This window comes from Chrysemys picta, chromosome 12, assembly GCF_011386835.1.
Source record: "Chrysemys picta bellii isolate R12L10 chromosome 12, ASM1138683v2, whole genome shotgun sequence".
Lineage (NCBI taxonomy): Eukaryota > Metazoa > Chordata > Testudines > Emydidae > Chrysemys > Chrysemys picta.
Window position 1 is genome coordinate 54,223,360 of NC_088802.1, and position 27,309 is coordinate 54,250,668.

At 58.7% G+C, this 27,309-nt stretch overlaps 2 protein-coding genes across 13 annotated transcripts in view; both read right to left on the reverse strand.

Moving 5' to 3' along the window:
• Positions 1–27,309, reverse strand: part of LOC135974812 (serine/arginine repetitive matrix protein 1-like) — a 244,884-nt gene that overhangs the window by 122,922 nt on the left and 94,653 nt on the right. The gene's annotated exons all lie outside the window — the stretch shown is intronic.
• The window catches only part of SDK2 (sidekick cell adhesion molecule 2), a 175,248-nt gene that overhangs the window by 38,427 nt on the left and 109,512 nt on the right, over positions 1–27,309 (reverse strand). For 10 of the 12 annotated variants that reach the window (XM_065563709.1, XM_065563705.1, XM_065563703.1 and 7 more), the window contains 7 exons: positions 14,647–14,753; positions 9,777–9,924; positions 4,581–4,714; positions 1,993–2,104; positions 1,109–1,299; positions 603–686; positions 310–504 (listed from right to left, as the gene is read on the reverse strand). In XM_065563709.1, the coding sequence (XP_065419781.1) occupies positions 310–504; positions 603–686; positions 1,109–1,299; positions 1,993–2,104; positions 4,581–4,714; positions 9,777–9,924; positions 14,647–14,753 (971 nt within the window). Of the gene's footprint in view, positions 1–309; positions 505–602; positions 687–1,108; positions 1,300–1,992; positions 2,105–4,580; positions 4,715–9,776; positions 9,925–14,646; positions 14,754–25,052; positions 25,165–27,309 lie in introns of those variants that run through there. The other 2 variants (XM_042840967.2, XM_042840968.2) reach the window with 2 other exon arrangements.

Genomic DNA, 27,309 nt, shown 5'->3' on the forward strand with positions numbered 1-27,309 from the left:
GCGCCACACTGGGGCATTGGGGTCAGCGCCTCCTACTGGGGCTCCCCACAGCACAGCGCCCCCTAGCTCCGCACAGGGGTCAGCACTGACTGCCGGGAGAGTCACCCACCCCACTCCCTGCAGAGCCTAGCCAGATACTCTCTGGAGGTCTCCCGGCCAGGGGCAGCCTTGGCCCGTCCCTGCTGGGCTCCCAGCCTGTGGCACGCTCGAGGGGCTGGTGCCAGGCTCCGACGGGCTCAGGACCCGAGAGTCCTGGGCCCACTGCTGGGCGCTATTCCCTGGCCTGCAGGGCTGAGAGCTGGCACCTACTGGTCACTGCCAGGTACGTGGAGGTCTGCACCTCGCCGGCGGCGTTGCGGGCGAAGCACTGGAACATGCCGGTGTCATCGGGCACCAGCCCGCTGATCTGCAAGCTCCCGTCGCCCAGCAGCCGGAACCGCGAGAGCTTCTCCACGTGCACGAGGGCCGCGTCCTTGTACCAGGCCATGGCTGGCGGTGGGACGCCTGCAACCCAAAGCCCGCCCCCGAGAGGCAGCGTTAGCCACGAGCAGCCCCGGGTCTGGGCAGCAGCAGGGCACCGGGGGTGGGAGGAGACACGTTACCTTTGGCCTGGCAAGGGATGGTCACCACCTTCTCCATCTCGGCCGTGACGTGCCTCTCCGGCTCCTGGACAAACTGGGGCGGCTCTGCAACGAGACCCCCAGAGGTGGAGACAGGAACAACCGGAGCAGCCCGCTGCCCTCTCCCCGGCCACTGGACGGAGCAGCCAACCGGGGGCACCCCCAGGGCCTGGCTCTGATGGGCCCCAGCCACGGGAGGGGCCCTGGCTGACCCACAGGAGGTGCTGGAGGCAGCGGAGGGGCTGCGGGGGGGCCCCACTGCCTTGCTGTGCAGCCCTGGGGAGCGCGCCCGAGAGAGCCCGGCAGCCCTCAACTCACAGCCCGGGCGCTGGCGCTGATACGCTCCTCCCCACGGGTCCCTGGCATTGAGACCCCAGAAGGAGCAAAGGCAGGAGCCTGGCCAGTGGCTGAACGGTGACCCAGCACGACAGGGCCAGCGCTGAGACCTCCCCAGACTCGCCTGGGCCGCCAGAGAGCCGGGCCCTTACCCAGCACGGCGAGGAAGGCGCCCTCCGCCACGGCGGGCACACTGCTGCTGCGCAGCACGGCCTCGCACTCGTAGTACCCGCTGTCGCCCAGCGTGGGGTTGAGGATGGTGAGTCGGCGGTTGTAGTCGCTGAGCCCGCTGGAGAGCAGCGCCCCGTCCTTCTTCCAGACGATGTGCAGCTTCATCAGCGGCCTGGGGGGGTGAGGAGAGCGTAGGAGAGCTGCCCCGGACACAGCCCCCACCCCCCGTGGATCCCACTGCAACCGGAGCCTCCCAGCCCACAGGGGAACGGGGACCCAGGCATCCTAGGGGGAAGGAGGTTTCAGAGCAGCTCTGGGCCAGGGATCTGGTCCCTCTACGTTTGCAGGGCCCAGCAGAAGGGGACCCCGAGCCCGAGGGGAGTCTCTGGCCACAACCACAGCAGGATACCTGCCCATGTCACTGGGCTGTCTCCCACGCCCGCAGCGGGAGGAGGGTTTGGAGCCGGTCTCGACCGGCAGCGTTCCCCTCTGCACTGCATCCCTCGAGCTCTCTCCTGGTACAGGGGCTCTGGGGCCCAGCCAGGGACCTCCCTCGCTATGGGGCGGGGGCAGGCAGAGCAGACCTGACCCAGCAGCGCCCCCTATCACCCAGCACCAGGACACCAAGGGGCCTTTGTAGCCGTCCCCACCCTGGGCAGGGCCCATTCTGGGGCACATTCTCCGCATCTTGGGCCAGCTTCCCATGCCAACCGGGGTCCCCCGGCAGCTGGCAGCACAGATGGGGGGCGGCACTAATCCTATGTCAGGAACCCCACCTCACTCCTAGAGGAGCCTGCTCAGGATCCGCCCCTGGATAGGCCTCAGACGAGTCCAGCCCCCGGGACCTTGGGGGGCAGCTACCCACCTGGCGTTGGCCACGCACTCCATGGTCACTTCCGAGGTGCCGGCCACCACGCTGGTGTTCCTGGGCGGGATGATGATGGTGGGAGCGATGGGATCGGCCGGGCCGCCGACATCTAAGGGGAGCCGAGGCGGCAGAGCAGGTTGTTAGAAAGCGCCCGCCTCCTCGGCCGACGGGACTCGCGGGGCGGGGCCATGCACCAGCACGGAGGGCCAGCGAGCCGGTGCGAGTCGAGGGGGAGGGGGCTGTGCTTTCGGTGGCTGGGAACAGGCAGCAGGCGAGTCAGTCGGAGCCCCGCAGTCCTGCCTCGGAGACCTCCCCAGGCTCCACACGGCTCCGCTCTGCCCCACACCGACTCCCGGCTCAGTGGGGGCTGGCACCCACCTGCTCTCCATCACGGTCTGGCCCACCAGCTGCCCAGACCCGGGGGTCCCGTGCCCAGCCGGTCAGGGATGCCAAGAGTGCTTAGCTGAGTGCCTGGCCATCCCCTTTGGGAAAGGGTTCAGGGGGTTCTGTAACCCACCCTCCCGCACAGTCCCTACAAGCCCTGGAGGGCATCGGGTATCCATCCCTGCCCCCTGCTATGGTCCCCCTGGGGTAATCTCGGCAGCCCCGCGCCGCCCGCGGCTCCTGCAGAGGAGGAGGGAGCGGGGAAGTGTAGAAGGCAAAATAATTGCGATGATAAAAAACCCTCATGTAGGTGCTGTAAAAATGGGATCGGCGTGAAAGCTGCTGATCTCGCTGAATCCATAAACAGGCCTTGGCGTTGTTTATTTACGTGGCGGGACACATCAGTACAGCACGACGGATTAATGGCGCGCCAGGCTGGGCCGGGCAGATAAAGCCCGGCAAGGAAAGCCAGAGAGCAGCTGCAGAGCAAACGGCAGGAGGGAGAGAGCAAAGGGATGAGCTCGTGCGGGCGCTTTGTACCAAGCCTGGGCTCTTTCCGGGGCACGGGTCACTCGGCACTGGCCAGGGAGGGCCATGGCCAGGTGAGGTCAAAGGGGAACCCAGTGCTCAGCGCAAAACCACAACTGGCAGGCTAGGCCCCGGCCTGGGAAAGCAGCGGCTGTGGGTCAGGATTGAGGGGCACCGGCAGAGCCATTGGGATGCAGAGCCCAGGACAGGAATTGCACAGTGGGGCGGAGCTGCCCCATGCGGAGCTCCAGTCCCTGCCGACAGCCCCGCATACGTGGGCAGGAAATGTTGGAACCAACAGAACCCATGAGAGCCACAGGGGAGGGGCGGCTCACTTGCAAAGAAATCCAGCCCTTTCTGCAAGGGGGCGCTGCCCAGACCGCCCCCATCGCCAGGGACAGGGCAGGGGATGTGCCGTGCTGAGGCCAGGGCAGCCTGTGGCGGAGGGAGGGCGTACGGGGAGGGGGCTGGACTGGTGATATAATTAGTGCCTGCCGGCTCCTGCAGCACGGCCCAAAGAGCCGAAATAAATTTCAAGGAGGCTGAGCTGTTAAGTCAGCAGAAGTCGGAGCCTCCGAAGAGATTTACTGCAAATTAAATTTGGGCCTGAGCCAACAGGAGCGGGGGCCAGAAAGCCAGATGCACAGAGACAGCCCTGTAAAATGGCCTGGAGACACTGGGGTTGTGGAGTTGGGGGGACCCTCCTGGGTGGGGAGCAATGGGATGGGATGGGGCCCTGACAGAGCCAGGAGAACTATTAGCAGTCCCTCAAAGAATGTAGGGAGCGAGCTGCAACCCCCACGTCCCGGTCCACCTTCTGTGGCCGGCTGCTCCCCCCAGCCCCGGCACCAACGGCACTACAGAGCCAGCGTCCCCATTTAGGCTTCCCTGCTCCCTGGCAGTCCTGGTTAATGCCAGGCTGAGCAGGGGGGCCCATCACCCTCCTCTTGTTCTACACAGACAAGAGAGAGTGCGCACACACCTGCCCGCCTGCACACATGCCCACCCGTGTACACACACCCGCCCACCTGAACACACACGCTTGCCCGTGCACACACCCGCCTGCCTGCACACATGCCCACCTGTGCACACCCGCAGGTGCACACACGCTCGCCTGTGCACACACACACACCCGAACACACACGCTTGCCCGTGCACACATGCCCACCTGTGCACACACACCGGTCAGCCCATGCACACCTGCCCACCCAAACACACATGCCCGTCCGTGCACACCCGCCCGCCCAAACACACCTGCCCGCCTGCACATACACACACCCGCCTGCCTGCACACATGCCCACCCATGCACACACGCCCACCCATGCACACACGCCAGCCTGCACACCCGCCCGCCTGCATTCCCGCCCGCCTGCATTCCCGCCTGCCTGCACACAAAAGCTACCCCAAGCCTCTGGCTGGCCTCACAGTCACCCCTTGCCTCTCCTCTCTCTCAGGCTGTCCTCCCCTCCCCCCGAGCACATTGCACCAAGTCTGGAGGTTGCGGCTCCAACCCAATGCCAACACCCCGCCCCCTGGATCTGGCCCTGGGCCAGCAGGGCACGTATTCTTTCCCTGCGATTCCTGGATTTCTCCTTTGAGGAACAAGCCCCTGGGGCAGCCTCTGGAAACTCCAACCGGCTCCCTTTACACCCCCCTGGAGCCCGGCACTTACTCTCCACGGTGAGAGTGATGGGCTGGCTGGTCTTGTTATCCCCGTTCTTGTCGTTCACGGCCTGCACGTAGTACCGGCCGGCGTCGGGCGCCACCGTCGAAAGGATGACCAGGGTGTTCTCCAGCGTGATGGCTCTGGAAGGGGCAGCGCAGAGGAGACAGCGTGAGAGGAGGGGAGCAAAGGTGGGGGGGACAGCCCTCAAGTTCAGGGATCTTTGGTCCAGGGGCCCCTGCGGACATTCGGATCCGGGGCTGGTGGGGAAGGCAGCTCAGATTCAGTTCACACACTCCCATCGCGGGTTTCACTAAGAAGGTAAAATACCCCAGCAGGTGCCAAGCGCAGCGCAGGAAGCCACAAATTAACAAGCCCGCAAAACCCTTAATCTCGGACAATGAGCAGAATTTACACAATTGATCACGTCTGTCTTTATGTTGCCCAGTGCCTAAGCATTGAGGGAGGGGGCGACAGATCGGACAGTTGCCGATTAATAGGTTTTTCTTTTCTTTTTTTACCCAATGATCTAATCTGCTGGAAACATAAAATGGTTTGAGGAATATATTTTGCCATTAAATATGAGATAAAGGAGTTTTATCTCCTCAATCCTGCTTTGCAAATAGAAAAGAGACCAGTTCAATTCCCACATAATGTGGGTTACAAATTCAATTCCAGCTCGCTGCGGCTGTCGGCGCCCAATGCTGCTGCCACCACTCTGTGTGTGTGTGTGTGTGTGTGTGTGTGTGTGTGTGTGTGTGTGTGTGTGTGTGTGTGTGTGTGTGTGTGTGTGTGTGAGAGAGAGAGAGAGAGAGAGAGAGAGAGAGAGAGAGAGACTGCGTGGGAGTGTCTGCCTGGGTGTGTATTTCTGGTCCGGAGACATGGGGACAAGTGTGTGTCCACTGTGTAAGTATTTATATAGCCACACATGGGAGTGTGAAACACACACTGGGAGCATGTGGCTCCTCTAGCAGCTGGACTGCATAAGAAGTTACAAGCCTACTACAGCTGCCAGTGAGTGGAGATGCTCCTTTAGCTAAAGCAGCAGACGTTCAGGCTTTTAGGGCTTCAGAGTTCAACCCCCAAGGATGCCCAGAGCAGAGGGGCCGTTACCCATGCTTACACGTGTGTGTGTGTGTATGGAATGTCTCTATCTGTGTGTGTCTTATAGGCTATGCAATCCAGAACGATTACGTGTGTGCGGGGCTATAGCATGTAATATTGGTATGTATGTTTACACACGCCATGTACATGCGCATGGCCGAGGCTGGGCACCACCTCGCTATTACCTGTGTGTGTGTGCATTAGGTAGGTGAGCACACAAGCCAAGAGGAGACTGGTATGAGAGCGATCTTTCCTAAGGACTAGCCCAGGGGACAATGCATGTCTCACTATGAATGTATCTGTCTGTGTGGGGAGAGGGAGCCATTTTTCCCCCAGCAGACTATTCCAGCCTGCGTGAGTGCCAGCGCTTTCCCTCTCCCATTTTGTCTGGCTCCCGCTTTTTTTTTTTAATTCATTTTCTCAATGATAAACAAAACCATTAGTTTGTCAAGTCTATCTCCGGATCCTAATGTGATGCGCCCGCGACATCTGTTAAGCATCCTTAATGCTAGTTTAACAAGGACAAATCCAGTCGAGTTCTTTTCACTTTCTCCCATTAGGTGAGCGTGGCAGGGTCTGAATGGATTCACTCTGCTAATGTCTCTGCCTCCCTGCAGTCGGGTTGGCGGGAGGGGGGATCGAGATGTCTGACACGCGTCTGAAAGGCTGCGAGAGAAGTCCAAAATGCCCTACTGCGGCCTCAAAATATAGATGGTCCAGGAAACAGTACTTTGTCTGCCTGATCTCAAAGCAGCCTGACCCACAATTTAGCACAATCCAGGGATGCAGGTACACCCCCATATGGCTCCACCTCCCTGCTGTGGCCCCACCTTTCCTCAAGTGGCAGCAGGTTTCAGAATTAAGATGAATGAGGCATCTTGGAGCTATTGTTTCAGGCTCTCTGCAGACTCAGGCAACCAATAGTCATGCTCAATTCACATTTTCAAACTTTTCTTTGCATGCATGAGAGCTACAAATATATAGATGTTCTTCATCGTGCGACTCCAGGAGCTGTGGCCCAGGCCTACAATGCCCAGACTTTAAACCAGCCCTCGGACCAAACAACCCTGTCACGCATGACAAGCTCACTGCACAATGGCGACACCGGTGTCACATGCTGGGAGGCAGCAGCATGTCATGGCATAGCAGCTACGGCCACCCAGATGGGGGGGCAAGTGGGGTAATTTGCCCCAGGGCCCGGGGGGCCCCGTGAGCCCTGGCCGAGAATCCCTTTCCTGGCTAGAGGTGCCTTTTTACTTACCCGACGGCGGTCTGGGTCTTCGGCGGCAGATCCTTCAGTGCTGCCAAAGACACGGAGCAACCGAAGGACCCGCCGCCGCCACCGCAGACTCGGAGTACCACCCGGTGAGTATGTCCGCTCCCCCGCTTTGCCCCAGACCCCCTGAATCCTCTGGGTGGCCCTGATAGCAGCAGCAGCGTGTCTCAAGGCTGAGAAGCCGCATGACAATGGGGTGGCAGCCCTGAATAATCTGGGCATCCCGTTAACAGCTGTGCCAGCCGAGCTGGTGAGAAGTGCGATCCCACAAAATCCCGGAAAAAGTGGCAGCTCTAGACTGACCAGCCTGGGCTAATTCTTTCACCTTGGGGCTGCCGGAGAGAGCTTGGGGCCAACTTGTTCTTTGCACTCAGGGTCGGCCGGGATGGAGCCATCAGAGCTGGGAATCCCACCCAGCTGTGGAAGGCTGCTGGGCCCTGATGCATGCTGGGATGGGTTATCCCGAAGGCAGGGGACCTCAACGAGCAGGCGCCCAGGACTGGGGGTTTGCGTAAGGCTGGGAACCCAATCGCTACAGAGATCTTGGAGATCAAAAGGAACGTGGCTCCCTTTTGCAGGACTATCCCCTTCCCTCTGCTGGGAAGAACCAGCACTCCACGGGTCCGTCAGCAGGGGGTGCTCTTTGCTCTGAAATACCTTCTGAGCAATGCCCTGACGCACCATTAGGAGGTGCCGCAGCAGTTGGGTTATTAGTGTCCTGGCCTGGTTCTGTTTTGCTCCGGGCTTCCCCTGGAGCGTTCAGCCCCTTTGCCGTATTCCCGGGCTCTGCTGGCGCGCCGGTTTGCTGTCCGGTGGGGGTGCCGTGATGGCTCTAAGACCAGACTATAAAGCCCCCTGGAATCCCGGGGATGAAAGGGGCTCTAGGAATGTAATGACAATAATAATAAATACTTTGCACTGATACCGCTTGGCAGTGACTGTATGGAACAGCCCAGTGCCTGGGGCGACTGGCTGTTGCCTCGGAGGTGACTCCATTGAAAGGAAATTAACCCTTCCTGCGTTTGCCAGTTTAAAACGGAAAGTGTCAGTCAGTCTGTGTCCTGCATGCAAACAAGGCAAGACACAGCGCCAGCTGCTCTCAGGCCTGGTCAACGCTGCCAGCTCCGGTGCTCAAGGCTGGGAAACGTTTCACGCCCTGTGCAACGTAGTTAGGTGGACGGAAGAATTCTTCCATCAACCGAGCCGCCGGGCTGGGTGAACTACATTGACGGGAACACCGTTTCCGTCAGCGTAGGAAGGGTCGACGCTACAGCGGCACACCTACAGCGCTGCAGCCGTGCCGCTGTAGCGTAGACGTACCCTCGGACCCAGTGCTGCTCCGCTGGTGGGTCCCGAGGTATGTGTGGGTGCGGCTCTGGTGTGGCACCCTTCCACGCACCAGTGTATCAAGAGATAAAATGACAGCACTGAATATCCTGCAGAGAGTGGCACGGTGCAGGTGCTGTCTGGAAGTGGAGAAGGAACCAGGGGCACCAGGGGGCCAAGGCCTTACGATGCCAGAAGGCCGGTAAGGAGTGGGAGAGCTGCGGGGATGCTAAATGGGGAGAATCCTCTGCATTTTGGATGCGAGCTGTCACCATAAGCAGCTCCATCACTGGAGCCTGCGCTAAATAAATGTAGAGCTGCCGTCGCCTCGGTACCCATTGTTGCCATGGGTACATTTCCCCCCTCTCCCTACTCTCCGAGACAGGGTTCTGTAGTTAGTTAGTCGAGCTCCTGCAGCCGCCTGATAATTTAATTAGGGGACAAAAGCGAATCAATCCCAAATAAATAAACGACTAAACAAACCCGCCCCCGGCTGCTCCCCTCCCCGCTCCGTGCTCGGCCTGGCGTGGGCAGGACATGGCTAGTGGGTTGATAAGCGGCTGCTAATCACCAGGCAGGGGGCAGGAAGCCGAATTTCCCGGTCAGATAGGGGGCTCCGAGGGCTGGTGGCTACATGCCACCCTGGCCTGCCTCTGCCAGCCTGATAGCATTCATCAGATCCGTATCTCCACCCCGCAGACACCAGCCGATTCGCTCCCAAGGACCCCTTTGAACTCCGCCATGAATATTAATCTGCTGGAATTGCCAGGGGCAGGGGGATGGAGCGGGCGTTTAATAGAATCAGTGCGCAGAGCCCGGGGAGGAGGCGGGGGACTGGTAGGCAGGCTGGCTCCCCAGAGGGCTGTTTGCTGGGGAGGACACGCCGGAGCGCACACTCCCCCAGGGGAAGGTGCAGTACAGGGCCCCTGGAGGCGATGGGGGACGTGCTCAGGAGTTTCTCTCTCTCCTGACGTGCAGCAGGTGCTTGGCAGGCAGAGGGGTGATGCTAGCGGGAAGACGGGGAAGAGGAGAGAGAAGCTGGTGCGTGGACACGTGCAGGAGGAAGGCTTGGTGTTTGCCACCACACCGCCGTCCCAGTGTGCTCGGTACGCTACTCCTGCCCCCAGCGTGCCCTGCGGGGCCACGCTGCTGCAGGGGGGCGCCGTAGGATGCAGAGTGAGCGCTGCCCTAGTGCCTGGCTGGATTGCTGCCCTGGGGACCGCGCCCAGTACTGCCGTGCGGGCGGCCTGGGGGGAAGTCGTCTTGTGCAGTCGGGGTAGGCTTGCCTTGCTCTGTTATTTAGTTAGACGACCCCCTGCCTGCATAGGCCACGACAACCCCCCCCCACAGGCAGCAGGCCCCAAACCTTCACCCCGTCCCGTTCCAGCCGGTGCCGTTGGGCCACTGGGGCACCTGTCTTTGGACTCCCTAGAGTCAGCGGCTCCTCCCCGCCCCCAGGCGTCCCTCCAGGGCTGGGGCTGGGACCCGACCTGACTCACATGCGGCTGCTGGGGGGGATTTTCCGGCCGTCCCGGAACCAGGTGACCTGGGGCTGGGGGAAGCTGGCGATGCGGGGGGCGTGGATGACGGCCGCTTCACCGTGGGACACGCTCTGGTGCGTCTCGCTCTCCTCGAAGCTGCCCATGTCTGGAAAGCAAACAGAGACAAAGGCGTCAGGGCCGGCAGGGAGCCGGCAAGGTGCTCTCGGAGCCCAACGCCGGAGCGTGGGCTAAGGAGGGAAGTGTCTGTGTCCGTCTCCTTGCCACAGCATGGACCTGCCGCTCGCCCCCATCCCGAGCAGGGCCAACGTGGCTGTCCTGGCCTCGCTGCTCAGAAGGACACGGGCGGCTCTTTGTCTCCGACTCGTGGCAGGGCTAGACTCTCCTTTGCTGCAATGCCGACACAAAACTTCGGCCATGGTTCAGCTGCTGGTGTGCAGAGACCACAGCCCGACATGCTGACCGGTACTGCCTCACTGTCCCCTTGTGCCTCCCCCCTCACCCCCATCCACCTGTCTGCATCCATCCCTTGTCTCATGTCTTTGACTTTGACTGGAAAGGCTTTGGGGCAGAGACCGTCCCTTTGTTCTGGGTTTGTACAGCGCCTGGCGCACTGGGGGCCAGGTGCCACAATGAAATAGCATATTGGGGTGACCCATAGAGGGCTGTGAACTCCTCCTGCTGCCACACTAATAGACCTGGTGCTGCAACCCAAGCGGCAGAGGCTCATGCTTCGAGGTCATGAGTTCAGTCTCCGAAGACAACCCCCCCATGCTCCATTCAGCCTGCCCGCTGAGCACACCTTGGGGAGCGGCGTGCAGGGCGAGCTGAGGAAATGAAGGCACACCCATTCAAGGCTCCAAACCCTCTGTGGATAACCCCCGAGCCCTCCAACACATGGGGGGAAGTCGACAGGGCTGAGTGAGTTACAGAAGCAGGAGGAAACACTATTTATATCCACTCTTGGATATTAGGAAAGACTATTTCACTAGGAGGGTGGTGAATAGGGTGACCAGATGTCCCGATTTTATAGGGACAGTCCCGATTTTTGGGTCTTTTTCTTATATAGGCTCCTATTACCCCCCACCTCCTGTCCCGATTTTTCACATTTGCTGTCTGGTCACCCTAGTGGTGAAGCACTGGAATGGGTTCCCTAGGGAGGTGGTGGAATCTCCATCCTTAGAGGTTTTTAAGGTCAGGCTTGACAAAGCCCTGGCTGGGATGATTTAGTTGGGATTGGTCCTGCTTTGAGCAGGGGGTTGGACTAGATACCTCCTGAGGTCCCTTCCAACCCTGAGATTCTAGGATTCTGTGAAAGGCCAGTTGTGTGGACGGTTCGAGCCAACTCACGACTGTGGCATTGAGAGCAAGGTCAGAGTCTCACTCTGCCTTCTTACTGCTCAGCCGTTTGCACCCTGGAAATTTATCGCGGTTTTAAAAAAATAGGAGTAAACTAGGGTGTGTGAGGAAGAGGGGAGGGAGGGGAGATATTTTACTGACTTCCCTTAATTGCTGTAATTAAAAACATGTAAAGAATCTTTTTTTAACGACTTCGCCATTATCATTAGTTGTTAGCACAGCTGCCTTATTAATTTCTCATTAGCTTCTTGATTTGTCATCACTCTTCGGGAGCGGGGCTCGTGGGGATCTGGCTGGGACCAGCTTTGGGGGTGACTCAGGAGTGGGGTGGGGCTCACATCCAAACGACCAGAGGAGAAAGCCAGTCCCTCAGCACTGGAGTGAAATCACCGCTGGGCAGGGGGCCAGCACGATACCCAGGGCACTGCTTGAGCTCTGCTTTAACCCACAGGATTAAGTATCGCGTGCTAGAGCCCTGCAGAGGTACTGCAGCCCAGTCCACACACAGAGCCACCAAACTCATTGCACCAAGGCCTGAGCTGCAAAGGCCCCGTTACCGCTCAGCTCGATTGTACCGTTCTGTCACTGCTCGGAGACACAAGCGGGGCCTTGCTCAGACAGCTTCCTCAGCTCATTACCACGGCCCGGAAATCCCTTGCACTGCGGAGGGTGGGCCGAGTTTCTGAGGAACCCAGGAGAGCTCACCTGGGTGTGCCGGTACTTTTTGATTCATAGATTTGTAAGGCTCAAATGGCACTTGGGGACCATCTAATGTGACCTCCTCCGTCACTGAACACCCTCACCCCCGTGATTCCAGCACGCAGCCCTCACCTTCTGGCCAAGCGAGAGCGTGGCTTTGAGAAAGAGTCTTGCTTTTCCCTTCGTTACTGCTGAGAACCGGTGACTCGGATGTCCCCCATTTCCCTAGCTATACTGTCACAGCGGTGAATTGCGTGCGCCTTATTTCCAGCCTGTTCTCCCACCAGCTCCCAGCCAGAGCCCGCCGGGCCTGTCACTGTGGCTTTTTCACCACATTTTTCAAAGAAGCCAACGAGCGGTTCCATTACCCAAACTAAAGCGTAGACGAGCGTTTGCATGTTCAGATCCAGCAGCTATGAGTCCCACGGGGGCAGCTCGGGCTGGGTGAAAGCCCTCGCCGGGTGTGTCAGGGACGGCGACTGAGGGAACCTCGTCCTGCTGTTTTTATATTTCACCTTGAAAACTGTTGTCTGCAACAGGCTTGTTATACCTCAGCCGGTCTGCGCTGCCTTGACAATCCACTTAGCTGCACGCTGGGCTGGGGCTAGGGTAAGGGGCTGGTTCGGCTCGTGATTTGTCGCACGCAGAGCCCAGCTGAGAGCAGGACCCTGTGGCGCTAGGCGCTGTACTTAGCCGTGGCAGGAGACAGTCCCTCGAAATCTAAACAGACGACGGGGGATCATTCTCCCCCAGGACAGCTGGAGAACGGGGCCCGGAGAGAGGAAGTGACTCACCCAAGGGCACACAGGAAGGCTGTGGCAGGGCTGGGCCCTGAACCCGGATCTCTGGAGTCGTAGCTCAGGGGCCACCCTTTCTTTCTAGCAGAGCTTTGCTCCTAGGGAGAGGCTGGGCCAGTTAGGAGCTGTAATTCACCCCCCTTGCCAGGGGAGGCTGCCACGCAGACGGGGCTCTGAGCAGGGGCAGGTGACCCGACAGTTAAAACGCTTGAGACTGGCTTGCCATGCGGCCTCCATCTCACTAGCCCAGAGGGCTGCCCCGCTCCAGCGCTCCCCTCCCGCCCCCGAGAGGGGCCATCCCAGCCTCCTGCGCTGGGCGCCAGCCTCAGGGCCTGATCCTGCCTGCCTCATCTCTACACCATCAGCCCTTCAGGGCAGGGCCCGACTCTCACCAGGTGTCTGTGCAGCGCCTGGCAAACAGGGCCCCTGTCTGGGTCAGGGCCGCGCCCCTGCCGGCGTTGCTTCCCAGCCCCACGCTCCTGGGCCCCGTTGCTCCAGTTCTTCCCCCTCTCTCTGACGGACGAGACTCGCCAGCTACACACGGCTCGGCAGGAGCCATCCGGCAATCCCGCGCCTCACGCCAGCCTGAAATCCATCATCTTCCTTCCAGCCTTTCCCGCTCTTTAGGGCGCCTGCAGCTGCCTGGCTGCTGATTTATGCGGGCGGCTTGCCCCGCACCAGCGTTTGCATTTGCTTTCCATAATGATTATAAACGCTGTTTACTTTGGGCGCCTGTCGAAGGCTACTCAGAGGAACGGATTTCTCTCGCTCCCGGGTGAATTTTACTCCTGAGTGAAGCCTGGACGATGCCGACTTGAGATAGGAGTGGGGCAAGCTGCCCCCACCAGCTCTGCCAAAACACCTCAATCCTGACCCACAGCCCCCCCTGCTATTCCAGTCTGGCCATGCACCCCTCAGCTCTGTCAATGCTCCCTTCATGTTGAACTACAGCCCCCGGCTATCCCAGCCCTGGGCTCCCCACCCCTCAATCCCAACCTGCAGCCCCCAGCTATCCCAGCCCTGGGCTCCCCGCCCCTCAGCTCTGCCAGTGACCCTCAATCCCGACCTGCAGCCCCCGGCTATCCCAGCCCTGGGCTCCCCGCCCCTCAGCTCTGCCAGTGACCCTCAATCCCGACCTGCAGCCCCCGGCTATCCCAGCCCTGGGCTCCCCGCCCCTCAGCTCTGCCAGTGACCCTCAATCCCGACCTGCAGCCCCTGGCTATCCCAGCCCTGGGCTCCCCGCCCCTCAGCTCTGCCAGTGACCCTCAATCCCGACCTGCAGCCCCACTGCTATCCCAGTCTTGGAAACCTCTCACAACTCTGCCAATACCCCCGACTCATGGCCCAGTTGCAGCTAATTTCAAGCCCAGCAGTGTGTACGAGTGGCTCAAACGATTCCTTCCAGCGTGTATTGTCTTGCAGTGAATTCCATCTACCGTCATGCTGCCCGTTCCCCTCGCTTCATTAGGCCCCTCTGAGGTTCTTCACGCCCTCTCCCGTGTCCTGACAAACGGTACAAATTTGGGTCATCTGCACATTTTGGCACCTCACTGTTCCCCGCCTTTTCCAGCCAGTCCCAGGATGCCCCCTTCGTGAGTGTGTCGAAAACGGAGCTCCAGTTCCTACCCCTTTGTAGCTGGTCTCTTAGCCAGTGTCTGAGCCACCGGAATCTACCACACTGAGCATCTCTTAACGACAAGAGTGGAAATGACTCGGGGGAGGTACACCCGGTGAGGTATTTAGCCTGAGGACACCACTGCTCACAAAGGGCTCTGCCCATGCAGAGACATGAGACTGGAAGCTCCTTGGGGCAGGGACTGTTTGCTGTTCTGTGTTCGTACTTCACCTAGCGCAGAGGGGCCCCGGCCTCAGTCAGAACCATAATTCAGAACCATGACATCTGCCCACCGTGGGCCATGAAGGTTGTTTGGGCTCTGGTGGGCTCTTCAGGGCACTCCAGCTCCTGGGGCAAAGACTCACCCACCGACGGAGACATGGAGGAGGGTGTGACTTACATGCCACCTGGACTTCCGTCTGCCTTTGCAAGAGGGCCCCCATCCGATTGCGGACGATGCAGCGGTAGACGCCAGCATGGGTGCGGTCCAGTGATGTGATCATGTACCTAGAGGGAGAAAGGGAGAGGTGACTAAACAGATACAGGTTTCAGAGTAGCAGCCCTGTTAGTCTGTATCTGCAAAAAGAGCGAGGAGTCCTTGTGGCACCTTAGAGACGAACACATTTATTTGGGCATCAGCTTTCGTGGGCTAGAACCCACTTCATCGAATGCCCAAATAAATGTGTTAGTCTCTAAATAGATACAGACACCCAACTGATTAGATATGCTGGGAGGCCAGCCACAATCTGTCACGTCAGCCAAGAGACTAACCAAGTTCCTACTATCTTTACGTCTCTCTGTGCAGCACCAGCACGACCAGCATCCACAGTGATCTGCAGTCACTCGCCAGGTCCCCATTACTTCTCCAAAGCCACGACCATAGACTTCCCAACCCACGAGACAGCTGGAGGGGTGGGGGAAGGGACGGAAAAAGAGAACGCCCCCTGCTGGCAGCAAATGGTATTACAGGAACACCGCCTGCAGGGTACAGTTGCATTTTTTTACCCATGATGCTTTGTGGAGCATAGATCAGTCAGTGGCTATTAGCCAAGATGCTCAGGGACACAAGCCCATGCTGCAGAGGTGATCCTAAACCTCTGACTGCCAGACACTGGGACTGGGCAATAAGGGAATAGATCAGTCAATAAATTGCCCTGTTCTGATCATTCCTTCAGAAGCACCTGGCACTGGGCATTGTCAGAAGACAGGATATTGGGCTAGATCAGTGGTTCCCAAACTTTAACAACCTGCGAACCCCTTTCACGGACATATCAAATCTCACGAACCCCCCTCCTAAAAATGAATATTTCCAGGGATTTTCTCCCTTACCTGAGCATAAATCATAGAAGCAGTGATCTTGGAAATCATTTGGATTTTTTATGACACGCTTATTACACACTATTTATTAATGCATTATTATTTATCATTACATTATACATTTTATTACGTTATGAAAATGGCAACACTCTTCCAAGATTTCACTTTTGTAGCTCATATCATTCGATTAAGCCTCCTACATGTTTCATCCAGAGATATCAGACGTGAAACAGCAGGAAGGTATTTAAGACGCCAGCTCAAAGAAAGAGTTCCTCCCACAAGCATTCAGGTCTTGAGCTGTCCACGCAAACAACGCACCACTACAACAAAGCTTAAACTGGTTCTGCCAGGAAGTCATGGTCACGGGGCTCGGGCTGCCGGCCCCCGCGCCCGGGGACCCTAGGGACAGCTTTGTCCGTCATTACAGATTTTTTTCTGAGAACCCCCTGATACATTTCACAACCCCCCAAGGGTTCATGAACCCCAGTTTGTCTGACCCAACATAGGCACCATCTTTATGAGTTGCTGGGGGGTTCCTGACCCCTGCTCTGCCCGATGGCACCCTGCCCTCACTCCCTGCTCCCCCGGTGCCTTCTGAACAGCTGATCAGTGGCAGGTGGGAAGCGCTGGGAGGGAGGGGGAGGAGCTGATCAGGGGGCTGCCGGAAGGTGCTGAGCACCCACTATTTTTTTTCTGTGGGTGCTCCAGCCCTGGAGCACCCCAAGGAGTCAGTGCCTATGTAACCCAATATGGCCGTTCTTATGGGCTTCGCATCCACGTGGCTTCCCTTGTTCTAACACACCTCAGGTAGATTGCGTGCCTTTAAAAAGCAACCATGCCAAGTGTGGGCTGGGAGAAATCTCTTGCTGCGGTGAAATCGGCACCCTGGTGCAGGATTCGGCGCTTCTCACAGTACAGGACACAACGCAGACACGTGTCGAGTTCATATTTCTGCCAGGAAACACGAGCAGTGTTCACCAGCTGCCCCCACGGCTCGTGTCCGTCTGTGTCGGGGATAGGAGGCGATTCACATGATGGAGAGGCGGCAGGCTGTCAAAGGTAGAGACGTCTGGAGGGGCTGTCCCAGAACTCCTGACCTTTGCTTGCAGCCTCCGAACTTCACAGAGGCCAAATGAATTCCCGACAAAGCACTGCTCTGAGTCACTGGCGCCCGGCTGCCCAGCTCTGACCCCCAGCAAGGACACAGAGACATTTAGGTCTATTCTGGGCCTTGGGGAAGGAGCACCTTTGGCCCCGCTGACCCCACGAGGGAAGGGGAGCGGGCTCAGGGCTCCTTCCCCCCCATTCTGGACTGCAGCCTTTAACGCAGGTGCTTTTCCCCTTCGCTGCTGTGCCGTTAATGGCCCCGCCATCCCCACACCTGCCGCTCAGCACGGCGGGGGAGGCTGGTGCTTGTGGGGGCCCCTGGCCTGGAGGATTCCCGCCAAGGCCTGGGGCCGACACTGGGAGCTGGTGCTGCAGGTCAGTGCATCACACTTGACCTCCAGGCATCAGCTTCAAACGAAGCAAAGTCACGGGGGCTGTCTCTGAAACCAACCCTCTTCTGCCCGCTTTCCGAGGGTGAGGAAGTGGCTGTAACGGGCTGCGCTGTGCCATTAGCGAGGCGCTCTTCAGAGTCTCTCTTGGCCTACTTTAGTACACTTCTACGCTCGACTGGCCAGAGTCCATGCTCCTTTCTCTTTCCCTCACGAGGATTTGACCTCCTATTTTTAAAGGAGGACGTTTTGCCTCTAGCCGCCCCTTTGACTCCGCTGCTGAGCCCTGGAGGCATTTTTTGGCCCCCCGAGTGTTTCTTTTGTATTTGGGCCTCTATGATGGTGTTTTGAAATAGTCTCCATGCAGTTTGCAGGCATTTCACTCTGGCGACTGCTCCTGTCGAGTGCCCTCTAATTAGCTTCCTCCTTTCCGTGTCGTTCCCCGTTTGGAAGTGGTGGGGCTCTTTGGCATTTCCCCCCCGACCAGGCTGTTAAATTTAGCACTTCCTGGTCACTATTATCAAGCAGTTCAGCTGCATTCACCTCTTGGACCAGACCCCGCGTGACACTTCGCACTAAATGAAGAACAGCCGCCCGCCTTGTGGGTTCCAGGACTCGCTGCTCCAAGGAACAGAGATTTTCTCTCTGCATCCTGCCCTTTTACTTTCTTTGACTCGATGCGTCTTTCACATACAGTGCCAATCCCCCAGCAGCACGACCTACTCTGCCATTCCTGGTAGTACCCTGGTATTACTGCGTCCCCTGGATTATCCTCGTTCCACCCAGTTTCCACAAGGCCTCATTTCACGCCAGGCACCCTACCTCACCCGTCTTAGTATTTCCCCTCTAGCATTCGTACATGCTGTCTGCGAAGGTTCCTACGAATGTAGCTCCGGCCCCTCGGCTAAGGCAGCCAGGAGAAACAACCCCGCAGCGGCCCGAGGCTCAATCCAAACACAGCAGGAACCCCAGAAGAGCGAGGTTCCGCTTGGCCAGTGGCGTTCTCCCTTTCCTGGGGCTAGACGGAGGTTACCGGACTCCGTGGTCAATGCTCGCTTTGCAGTCCGAGCATTGCTCTGAGCACAGCAATCCGATCCCATTGCAGCTCAAAGAGAAGCGAGCCGTGAGTCAGCGTGGCCGTTCCTGGGACCCGGGACAGCTCCCCGGCATGACACGAAGGGAACCCAGGAGTGCTCGGAAGCAGCAAGTGGCTTCCCCTGGGGGTGGGGAATATGGAGCACCCTGGCTTCCCAGCTCCGGCTCTCGACGGGAGACAAGCTCTGCCAGCCTGGGGCAACAGGCAACTTCTCCAGCTTGAGCAGCCACGCTGCCAGGCATCACTCAGACAAACTCGCTCTAGTCCCCGAAACGCCACTGCCTCCTGCCGGTGGCCCACGGCAGACTCTGCCCTTTGCCCGCTCCTCGGCTGAGCCGCTGTGCCGCCAGTCTCGAAAGGCCCTCATGGCTCAGCCCAGCCCAGCCCACCCAGTTTGTGCCGGCGTGAGTCCATGGCCCGCAGTGACTGGAGAGACAGGACGCAGCCTCAGGCCCAGCCGCTCCCAGGAGAGGGCCCAGTGAGGCTGCCCGGGCAGCAGGGCCGGCCCGCCCGGCAAGGTCACCCAGCCCGGCGCGGTTCTGATTAGTCTGGATCGAGCTGCAAGCCAAGCTGCTTATCACCCCCGCCACCCGCGGCTGCTGTGCTTATCTCTCCCTCTCTAGCCTCAGAAGATTATTAGGAGATAAGGAAAATAAATGTACATTGGCTCGTTTCGGTGCCCTTGGGCACCAGCGCTTACCTCCTCCGTCCCAGCCAGGCCCCACTCGCCCCAGCTCCCAATGGGGTGCCAATTCCCTGTGGATTTAACACTCAGCCCCCCTGGATTTAATCATATGGGGATTACAGGGGCCACAACCACAATCAGGGCCCCACGACGCACCCACAGTCCCTGCCCCAAAGCGTCCACAGCCTAGAGCCGGCAGGAGGGGGACAGAGAGGCACAGGAAGGGAGAGCGATTTGCCCAAGCGGGGTGCGGACCTAGGACCGGAACCCAGCTCAGCAGTGTCGCAGGGTAAAGCAGCACCTCCCAGCTGGAAGGCATGAGTGGCAGCCGGAGCATTAACCTCCGGGCCTCCTCTGGACTATTTCTGTTCAGAACAGAGAGAAAGCGGAGACAGGGACGAGTAAATAAATAAGGAAACGCAAGCCTCCCCCCTGAAATCCAATCAAGTATTAAAAAGTGCCGCTGGCCGCTTTGATTCAGCTGTGTTTTGTCCTTTTGATACACAGTTTAAATTAAACTTTAATAACAAGACACTAACGGACAGTTGCTGCCTGACAGATTAAACCCCCTGCCCAGCCGCTGCGGGCGTCAGCACTGCCAGTGCCCCCTTGCCCCCCATCGACACCCCCCCACCCGGTCAGCCGGCACCCAGACAAGAGCTTGAGTTGAGCATCTCGTCCCTGTGCTGCCACACCAGGAATTTAATCTGCCCCACGCGCGGCTGGAGAACAGGAGCCGGGAGCCTTTGATGTGACAAAGAGGAAGAGGTTTCATTTCAAGGCCCCACAGAGAGCCGGGGGGAGCAGCAGCGGCAGCGCTCTGCCGTGCCAGGGCTCTGATGCCAAGCGGGGGGCTAATGGAGTCGAGGAAGTGGCTGTTTCACCCCAAGGAACCTCTCAGGGGGCCTGAGATAACCTAGATGTGCATCAGTGGGTTGATAGCTGGGAGAGCTAGTCATATCGCGGGGACGTGCTGTGCAAAGCTTCCCCCGTCCGCTCCATCTTCAATGATGCCCCTCGATCCCAAGCAGCAAAATACCTCCCCGCCCCACTGTTCCACTCCTGGGCTCCACACATACCCAGCTCTGCCAGTGCCCCTCAATCCTGACCCACAGTCCCTGGCAATGCCAGGTCTGGGCTCCCCACACACCCAGCTCTGCCAGTGCCCCTCAATCCTGACCTACAGTCCCTGGCAATGCCAGGTCTGGGCTCCCCACAAACCCAGCTCTGCCAGTGCACCTCACTCCCGACCCGCAGCCCCTGGCTATGCCAGCTCTGGGCCCCAGACACACCCAGCTCTGCCAGTGCCCCTCAATCCCAACTCACAGCCCCCAGCTATGCCAGGTCTGGGCTCCCCACACATCCAGCTCTGCCAGCGCACCTCACTCCCAACCCGCAGCCCCCGGCTATGCCAGCTCTGAGCCCCACACACCCAGCTCTGCCAGTGCCCCTCAATCCTGACCCACAACCCCTGGCTATGCCAGGTCTGGGCTCCCCACACACCCAGCTCTGCCAGTGCCCCTCAATCCCAACCCACAGCCCCCGGCTATGCCACCTCTCGGCTCCCCACACATCCCAACTCTGCAGACGCACCTCATTCCTACCCTGCAGTGCCCTGTGATATTCCACTCGTGCGCTGCCCGCTCTTCACGGACACACATCTGCCAACGCAGCTCATCCCCAATGTAAAGTCCATCCCTGTGCTATAGGGAACAGGAGGCCTTCTGCTCGGGGGCACGCTCATTGCTGAGATCTAGCAAACTCATGGCACTCACCACCACAGCCTAGATGACCCCTCCGTCTCTCCACAACGATCGACAAGCCTGGAGGACCCCAGGGCTGCCGTCGGCTGTGAATGCCGGGCCGTCTTCCTGTCCGCGCTGCTTGTCTGCCCTGGCCTTGGGAGCTGGCAGGGGATTTGCAGAGATAAGACGAGCACTGTCCAAGTGTGTCTGAGAGCAGGATCCTTGTGTATTTCGATCACCTGCCGGCTCACAGGAACAGAGCAGATAGGCAGATCGGAGCTGGGGACAGGCGCACGCTGGCCTGGTGTGCATGACTACAAGCAGGCCCTGGGTCCTGAGAGACAAGAGTTAATCGCCACGGCTTGCCAGGCCTCGTCTTAAAAACAGGGCACCGCTGTTCCGAGAGCAGACGGAATGTTAAAAGCGTGCGAGCCACCAGCGTGTGCGAGCCACCACCATGCTGAAATTCCACCGGGTCCCCGACCAGCCCCTAGGTGGCAGCCTAAGACCCCCATTGGGCCACTAAACCGTTTCCTGAGGGCTCGGCTCAGGCTGTCCAGCGCAATGGACAGGCCAGGTGCCACCAGCGTCCTGCCAGCTCTCCCCCTGCCCTGCTTTCCACCGGCAGCTAAGCACGCCCGGAGTTCGAAGCCCCAGCTTGGCCGGCCTCGTTAGCCCAAGCAGCCGCGACTCCCTGGCAGCCGTCGCTGTCACCGGCTCTTCGGGCGTCTTGGGCCAGAGGGAGCACCGCCAGGCCCCTGCATTCCTGCAACACCTCCCTCTCCGCTGCACCCTCCCCACCCCCGCGGATGATCACAGTGCTCCCGGCTGAGCCAATCCCAGCACGCCTCCACCGCCAAATGCAGCCACCTCTGGGGTGGAGGGCGTTAACCCAGTGGCACACACCGCGCTGCACAGGAGCGAGCTGAGCCCCCAGCTGTCGCTCCTGCCCCTGCCCCGTTCCTCCCGACCTGCCTGCCCACACCCCGCTTGCGACGCCACCGTTCCCCCACCTAAGTGGGGCTGTGGGTGAGGGTCATCCGGGGTTGCCTCCCCCTCCTAGCCCTGGATCTCCTGCTGCGCTGAGCATGGGCAGATGGCTCGCTAAGGGGGAGCTGCTGACCCCACCGCCCCCCGGCCTTGTCCCTGCCTCACGTTTTGCCGTGGCTCAGTGACTGGTTCGGAGAGACACGGCGAGCGAGCGGCATCCAGGAGAGAAGCAGGAGAGCCCAAATCCCCCCACTTCCCCCCACCCCGTCTGGGCCAGTGACCAGCAGTCCCTTGGGCACGGGGTAACTGCCCCCATCCCCCGCTGTCATTGGCCTTTGCTGGAAACGTCTGACCGAGCTGCCCGGGACGAGCCCCCGGCAGGTGTTGGCAGCGTGAAGGTGTCCAGCAGTCCCCCCCAAGGGCCTGTGTGCCCCACTGGGGTCCAGAGCCAGGCCTGGGGTCTGAGCGCTGCCAGGGCCAGGGAAGGAGAGAAGACCAAGGGGGTCTCGTCCTGAGCTGGGTGGAGCCTCTCCTGCCTGACGCCAGCCTCAGGGAGATCAGAACTGGGCCTGCGGGGTCCATGCCGGGGTGGGCACAGCAGAGCTGGCAGTGGCATTCCAAAGACAAAGAGGTGCCCGGATAAACGAGCCGGCTCAGCTCTGCGGCCCACGCCTGACCCTGCGGGGAGCACGCCCGGTGCCCGATGGGAGAGAGTCCTTGAGTGTCACGCCCGATATCGACCAAGATCCTGACTGGCTTTAAATGAGATATTTCAATTCCGCCGAGCTGTCAGGAGCCGAGGCGGACACCAGGAATAATGGGCAGACTCTCCTTGCACTGTCCTCGGTAATAAATCTCATCCGCACCCCCAACGCCGGCGTAGAGACAGACGTGCTCACACACACACGCAGACACGGACATGCACACGCACGTATGTGCACACACCGGGGCCCGGAAACACACATGCCAAGGCCTGGTGTGGGGCTGGCGGGGGGAGGGCGAAGGGGGCAGGGTGCTGCGGCTGGCCCAGCTGGAAGACTCTGCAGCTGCATTCCTGGCTCCGACACTGTCTCACTGTGTGACCTGGGGCCATGTCCACGCTCCGTGCCTCAGTTTCCCATCTGTAAAAGGGGGATGAGAATACGCCCGGTTGCCTTAAGCGGCTGTGCAGGGCTCAGAGCACGCAAACTGCTATGTAAACAAACAGGAAGGGCTGAGTATCACCCGTGTGGCCTGAGTTGCCTTGCGTATATTTGCCGGCTCACACAGAGGATCAGATCACATTTGGCGTATGGGTAACTCTCGCTGGTTTGATCCTCAGCAGCACCCATTACATGATACCTGGGCTTGCATCATGCCTGGTGCACATGCAGCCTGCTCGTGGACGTGCCGTGTGCATGCACAAGCGTGTGCACTGCACACGTATGCATTCTGCTTGACGAGCGTACGACGTGTCTGTGTGTAAGTGCACAGACAGATGCAAAACTCTTACGCTGCTTCACCCCACCGCGTTTTCTTGTGTGCTGGAGGGTACCAGACCCCTTGTCCAATTCACTCCAAGCCCTTGATTAATGCGGCCCAGCGCAGGGTCTGCCAAGCCCCGGGGAGCCAGGGCTAGAGACGCATTTGAATTCAATCTCCCCGCTCACTCCCCTGCCGGCCTTTTCTATCAAATGAGCAGCGTGTCAGTGTCTGGAGCTGCCAGGCTCTGTGGAGTGCAGCAAGCACCTCGGCGCCGTCTCCTTGGGCCTGCGAGGAGAGAATGAAGAGATCCTCCGCTGGGTTCCTGATGTGAGACACCCCAGTTAACGGGCCTCTTCTCCTTGCCACCAGAGGCAAAGGGGCCATTAAGGAGCTGGCCCGGTTTGCACCTGAATGGATGGAAATAGCCCAGAGAAAGGAAACAAATTGCTCAGCACAGCCTGGCCTGCAGTTATTAACCGAATCAGAGGAGGGGCTCTGTGCTCCACAGCTGGCCTCCGTAAAGGCTTTTCTCTACGTTGGCTTTAATTTTGTTTTCTTTCTGATCTCCCTTGGCATTGGGAGGATCGTTACCGAGTGCAGACGCTCGCCTGACGAAGGGCCGGGGCTGCCTTCACGGGGACGGGAATTAATCGGGGACCACAATGCAGAGGTGGGCAGCTCTGAAATCATTAAGCAGGAAGTTTTGTTTATGGTATAAACCCTCAGGGGTGGCACTGAAACCTCGCAGCACGGCCTGTCCTCTGGCACAGCCTGGTTTGGTGCTGCTTTGCTGCTCACCAGCACTGGGCTAGGGCAGACCGGTTTGTTATTGTAGGGTCACTCACAGGGCGGGGACACACGTGTTGATTTGTTATTGTAGGGTCACTCACAGGGCGGGGATACACGATGGTTTGTTATTGTAGGGTCACTCACAAGGGCGGGGACATGCACTGGTTTGTTATTGTAGGGTCACTCACAGGGCGGGGACACACGTGTTGATTTGTTATTGTAGGGTCACTCACAGGGTGAGGACACATGCTGGTTTGTTATTGTAGGGTCACTCACAGGGCGGGGATACACGATGGTTTGTTATTGTAGGGTCACTCACAAGGGCGGGGACATGCACTGGTTTGTTATTGGAAGGTCGCCCATAGTGCCGGGCTGCTGGCATTGATTTTCAGGGCTTTTCAGTGATCGAGAGAACATTGTTCCTGGGGGGAATCCATGCCCACAGAGAAGAACGGTCTGGGCCGTGCAAACGTGAGCGCTGACCGAGAGTTAGAAGGAAAAGCCAAGCCAGACTTCCAGGCCCAGGGCTCAGGAAGGGAGATCAGCCCACGGAGGGAGAGATTATGCAGGTGGCTTCATGGCTTTTCTGAAGCACCAGGCTGGAGCCCCTGAGAGCTCAGTGGCTTTCCAAGCCCCCGGGGCTGTCACCGCGCTGCTACCCCCGTTTGAAATCCCATTGACCACGGGCTAAACCAAATCAATCCATGCAGCAGGCGCTTTTCTTCCGGGCCTGGGAGAATGATGCTGCATTCAATGCTGGGGCAGCAAAGGCCAAGAGGCAGAGAGGCAGCCCCTGAGCTGCCCCAGGGAATCCATCTCCCAAAGCCTTTCCCCTCCAAAAGGGGGATGACCAACACCCGCTCCCCTGGGCGAACCTGCTGGCAAAACAGCCTCTTCTGCCCAGGGGAGGCAACACACGGGGATTTCTAGGCTCATCTGCTCCGTTGGTTCGGGTGGGAGATGCCCTTGTGGGCTCCTTTCCCAGCCCTCTCCTCCCATGAAGGTGAAACAACGAGAAACCGTGGCTAGCCCGTCCCTCTGTGGCAACAAGTCCGATGCAAAAGCATCTGGGCTATTTTGGGGTGTGGCCGCCTGACCCAAGACATCACCCCGAAGCTCATGTCGCTATGTTATCGTAGGGTCGCTCATGAGGGTTGGGCTGCAAGTGCCAGTGTGTTATTGTACAATACGGCTGCTTACGAGCCCTGGGATATTAACACTCACTTTGTTATCGTAGGGTTGCCCAGGATCGTGCAGGCTGGTTTGTTATTGTAGGGAAGTTTCATGGCTGATTTATTTCAGGGGGTGAGGAGACGTCACAGCTGAAGCATCTGCCCTGGCAAATTAAAAACCAGAACGTTGCAAGGTCCGTGTGACGCTTTAAACACAGGCCACGGAAAGCAGCAGCTCCATAGATTTGGGATCTCAGAGCCTTGGCACAGCCCCTTTGATTAACATACTGTATAACGACTAACGAATCCTACAGGGGGACATGTCCTGGAATCGTTATTGTGTGATAATGAAACGGCAAGAGAGCATTAAAACATACTTAGCAAGATTTACCAGCTCCCCACATGCCAGGAGCAGTGGCCCGCCGCAGCAGAGGGGCCTCACTCAATGTGTTTTTAACCATCCCCCCGGTATTTAATCAGGTCGTGTTAACGGTGTTATTGAATCTCAATTAGCTCCTGATTGGAGAAGGCTGCAGTTTGACACAGGCGGCCAGAGCCATCCTTGGCGGCGCCTGCCAAAGAGGCATTTTGCTGCGGTCAGGGGAATTCCAGTAACTTCGGCGGCCTTGTAAATCGCCGGCTCAATTGGTCCGGCTAGAACAATAAGCTGTTTAATAATTTATACACATGCATTAATCCGCTGGCTTCCTAAGGCGCGCAGGGGGCGGAGAGCCCCACCACGTCGGGCCGGAGAGCGGCACAAATAACAAGACGGCGATTCATGTTTCAGTATCTAAAAGGGACGTGGCCAAGGTCAGGGCAGGAGGCCGGGAACATGTCCTACTTTCCTGCGCCGCTGGGGTGAGTGCCTTCCCAGCCTGCTGCTCCAAACTCACGAATCGACACTGGCTCTGTAACCCCCGCTCTTCCACAGACACCGCCCCTCCCCAGTAACCAATCAACACGCGCAGCTTGGCTACCCTACAATAACACACGCAGCCCCACCCTCCAGAGCAACCCTGCAACAACATACCAAGCTCGGTAGGCCAGGGCTCACGAGAAAACCTAAAAATCAATAAAGCGTCTCTTTCCAAATAGAATCGGGAAACATCCCCCTTCAATAAATCGATGGGGACCCTGCGCTGCAGCCCACGGCTGCACGGACCCTCCTGCCAGCAATGGGGCTAGAACTCAGAACCCCCTGTGCCGGAAGCACGCCTCCCTGCCACGTGAGTTAAAGGAAAGTCTCCACTACCTCGGAGCAGCACAGGGCCTGTCACAGACAGTAGAGCGGTTCCGATTGCCCCCAGTACACGGCACTGGCACACACACACGCTGCACTGAGCAGACCCTTAAAACTAAACGACTCCCAGAAAGTGCAGGATCAGCAGCTTCCCGTAGGGAGGGGGTGGGGACTCACCACCGTGCGTGGGGAACGCCAGCTGGAGCCGGGACTGCAAACCCGCTGCTTCTCCAATCCGCCCCCAATCCCTGGATTGGCAAAACCTGGCCAAGACGAGGCACGCGGTGCCGTCTGGCTCACGGGAAAGTGGCCCTACAAGCTTCTGGCTGCCCACAGGCAGGGCAAAGCCTCATGGACAAGGCATGTCCTGGGCTCCCCACCCTTCACATTCCCCCTCCCTCCTCTGTTTTAAATGTAAAGTTCACTGAACTTTCAAGATCCTCGCAGGGTTTGGGATGCATCTGATTTTTAACTGGCTGCATTTCCCTCATCTCTGTGGTCAATTCCGATCAGACGGCCCAACCCTGAGCTCTTTGCTCAGCTCAGATCCCCACGGCTGGTGCCCATTTGCTTGTAACGCCTGAGGAAGGAGCCCAGAAACCAAACTGGGATTCTGCTCGCTGGTTTGAGCAGCTGATTCTTGCTTTCGCTTGCGTCAGCTTCGCACTGGTGCAAAACCACTGACTCGGGCGGAGCCACTCCTGAGTGAAACCCGTGGGAGTAGGGGGACCAGATGTCCCGATTTTATAGGGCCAGTCCCGATTTTGGGGGCTTTTTCTTATATAGGCTCCTATTACCCCCCACTCCCTGTCCTGATTTTTCACACTTGCTGTCCGGTCACCCTACGTGGGAGCGAGAGCAGAACCGGGCCCGTTTTCTTCCCAGCTTCCTCCAAAAAAGGTCTTACAAGAGCCAAAACGACAAGCCTGTACCAGAAAGAGAACCCGCAGGCATCCGGCCCAAGCGAGGCGGCGTGGGGGCTGTGCCGTAGCAAAGGAAACCCAAACCAGAGCCTTGTGGGGAATTAGTCATGCAAAAACGTTTTGGGGGGTGAGCGACGTGTCTG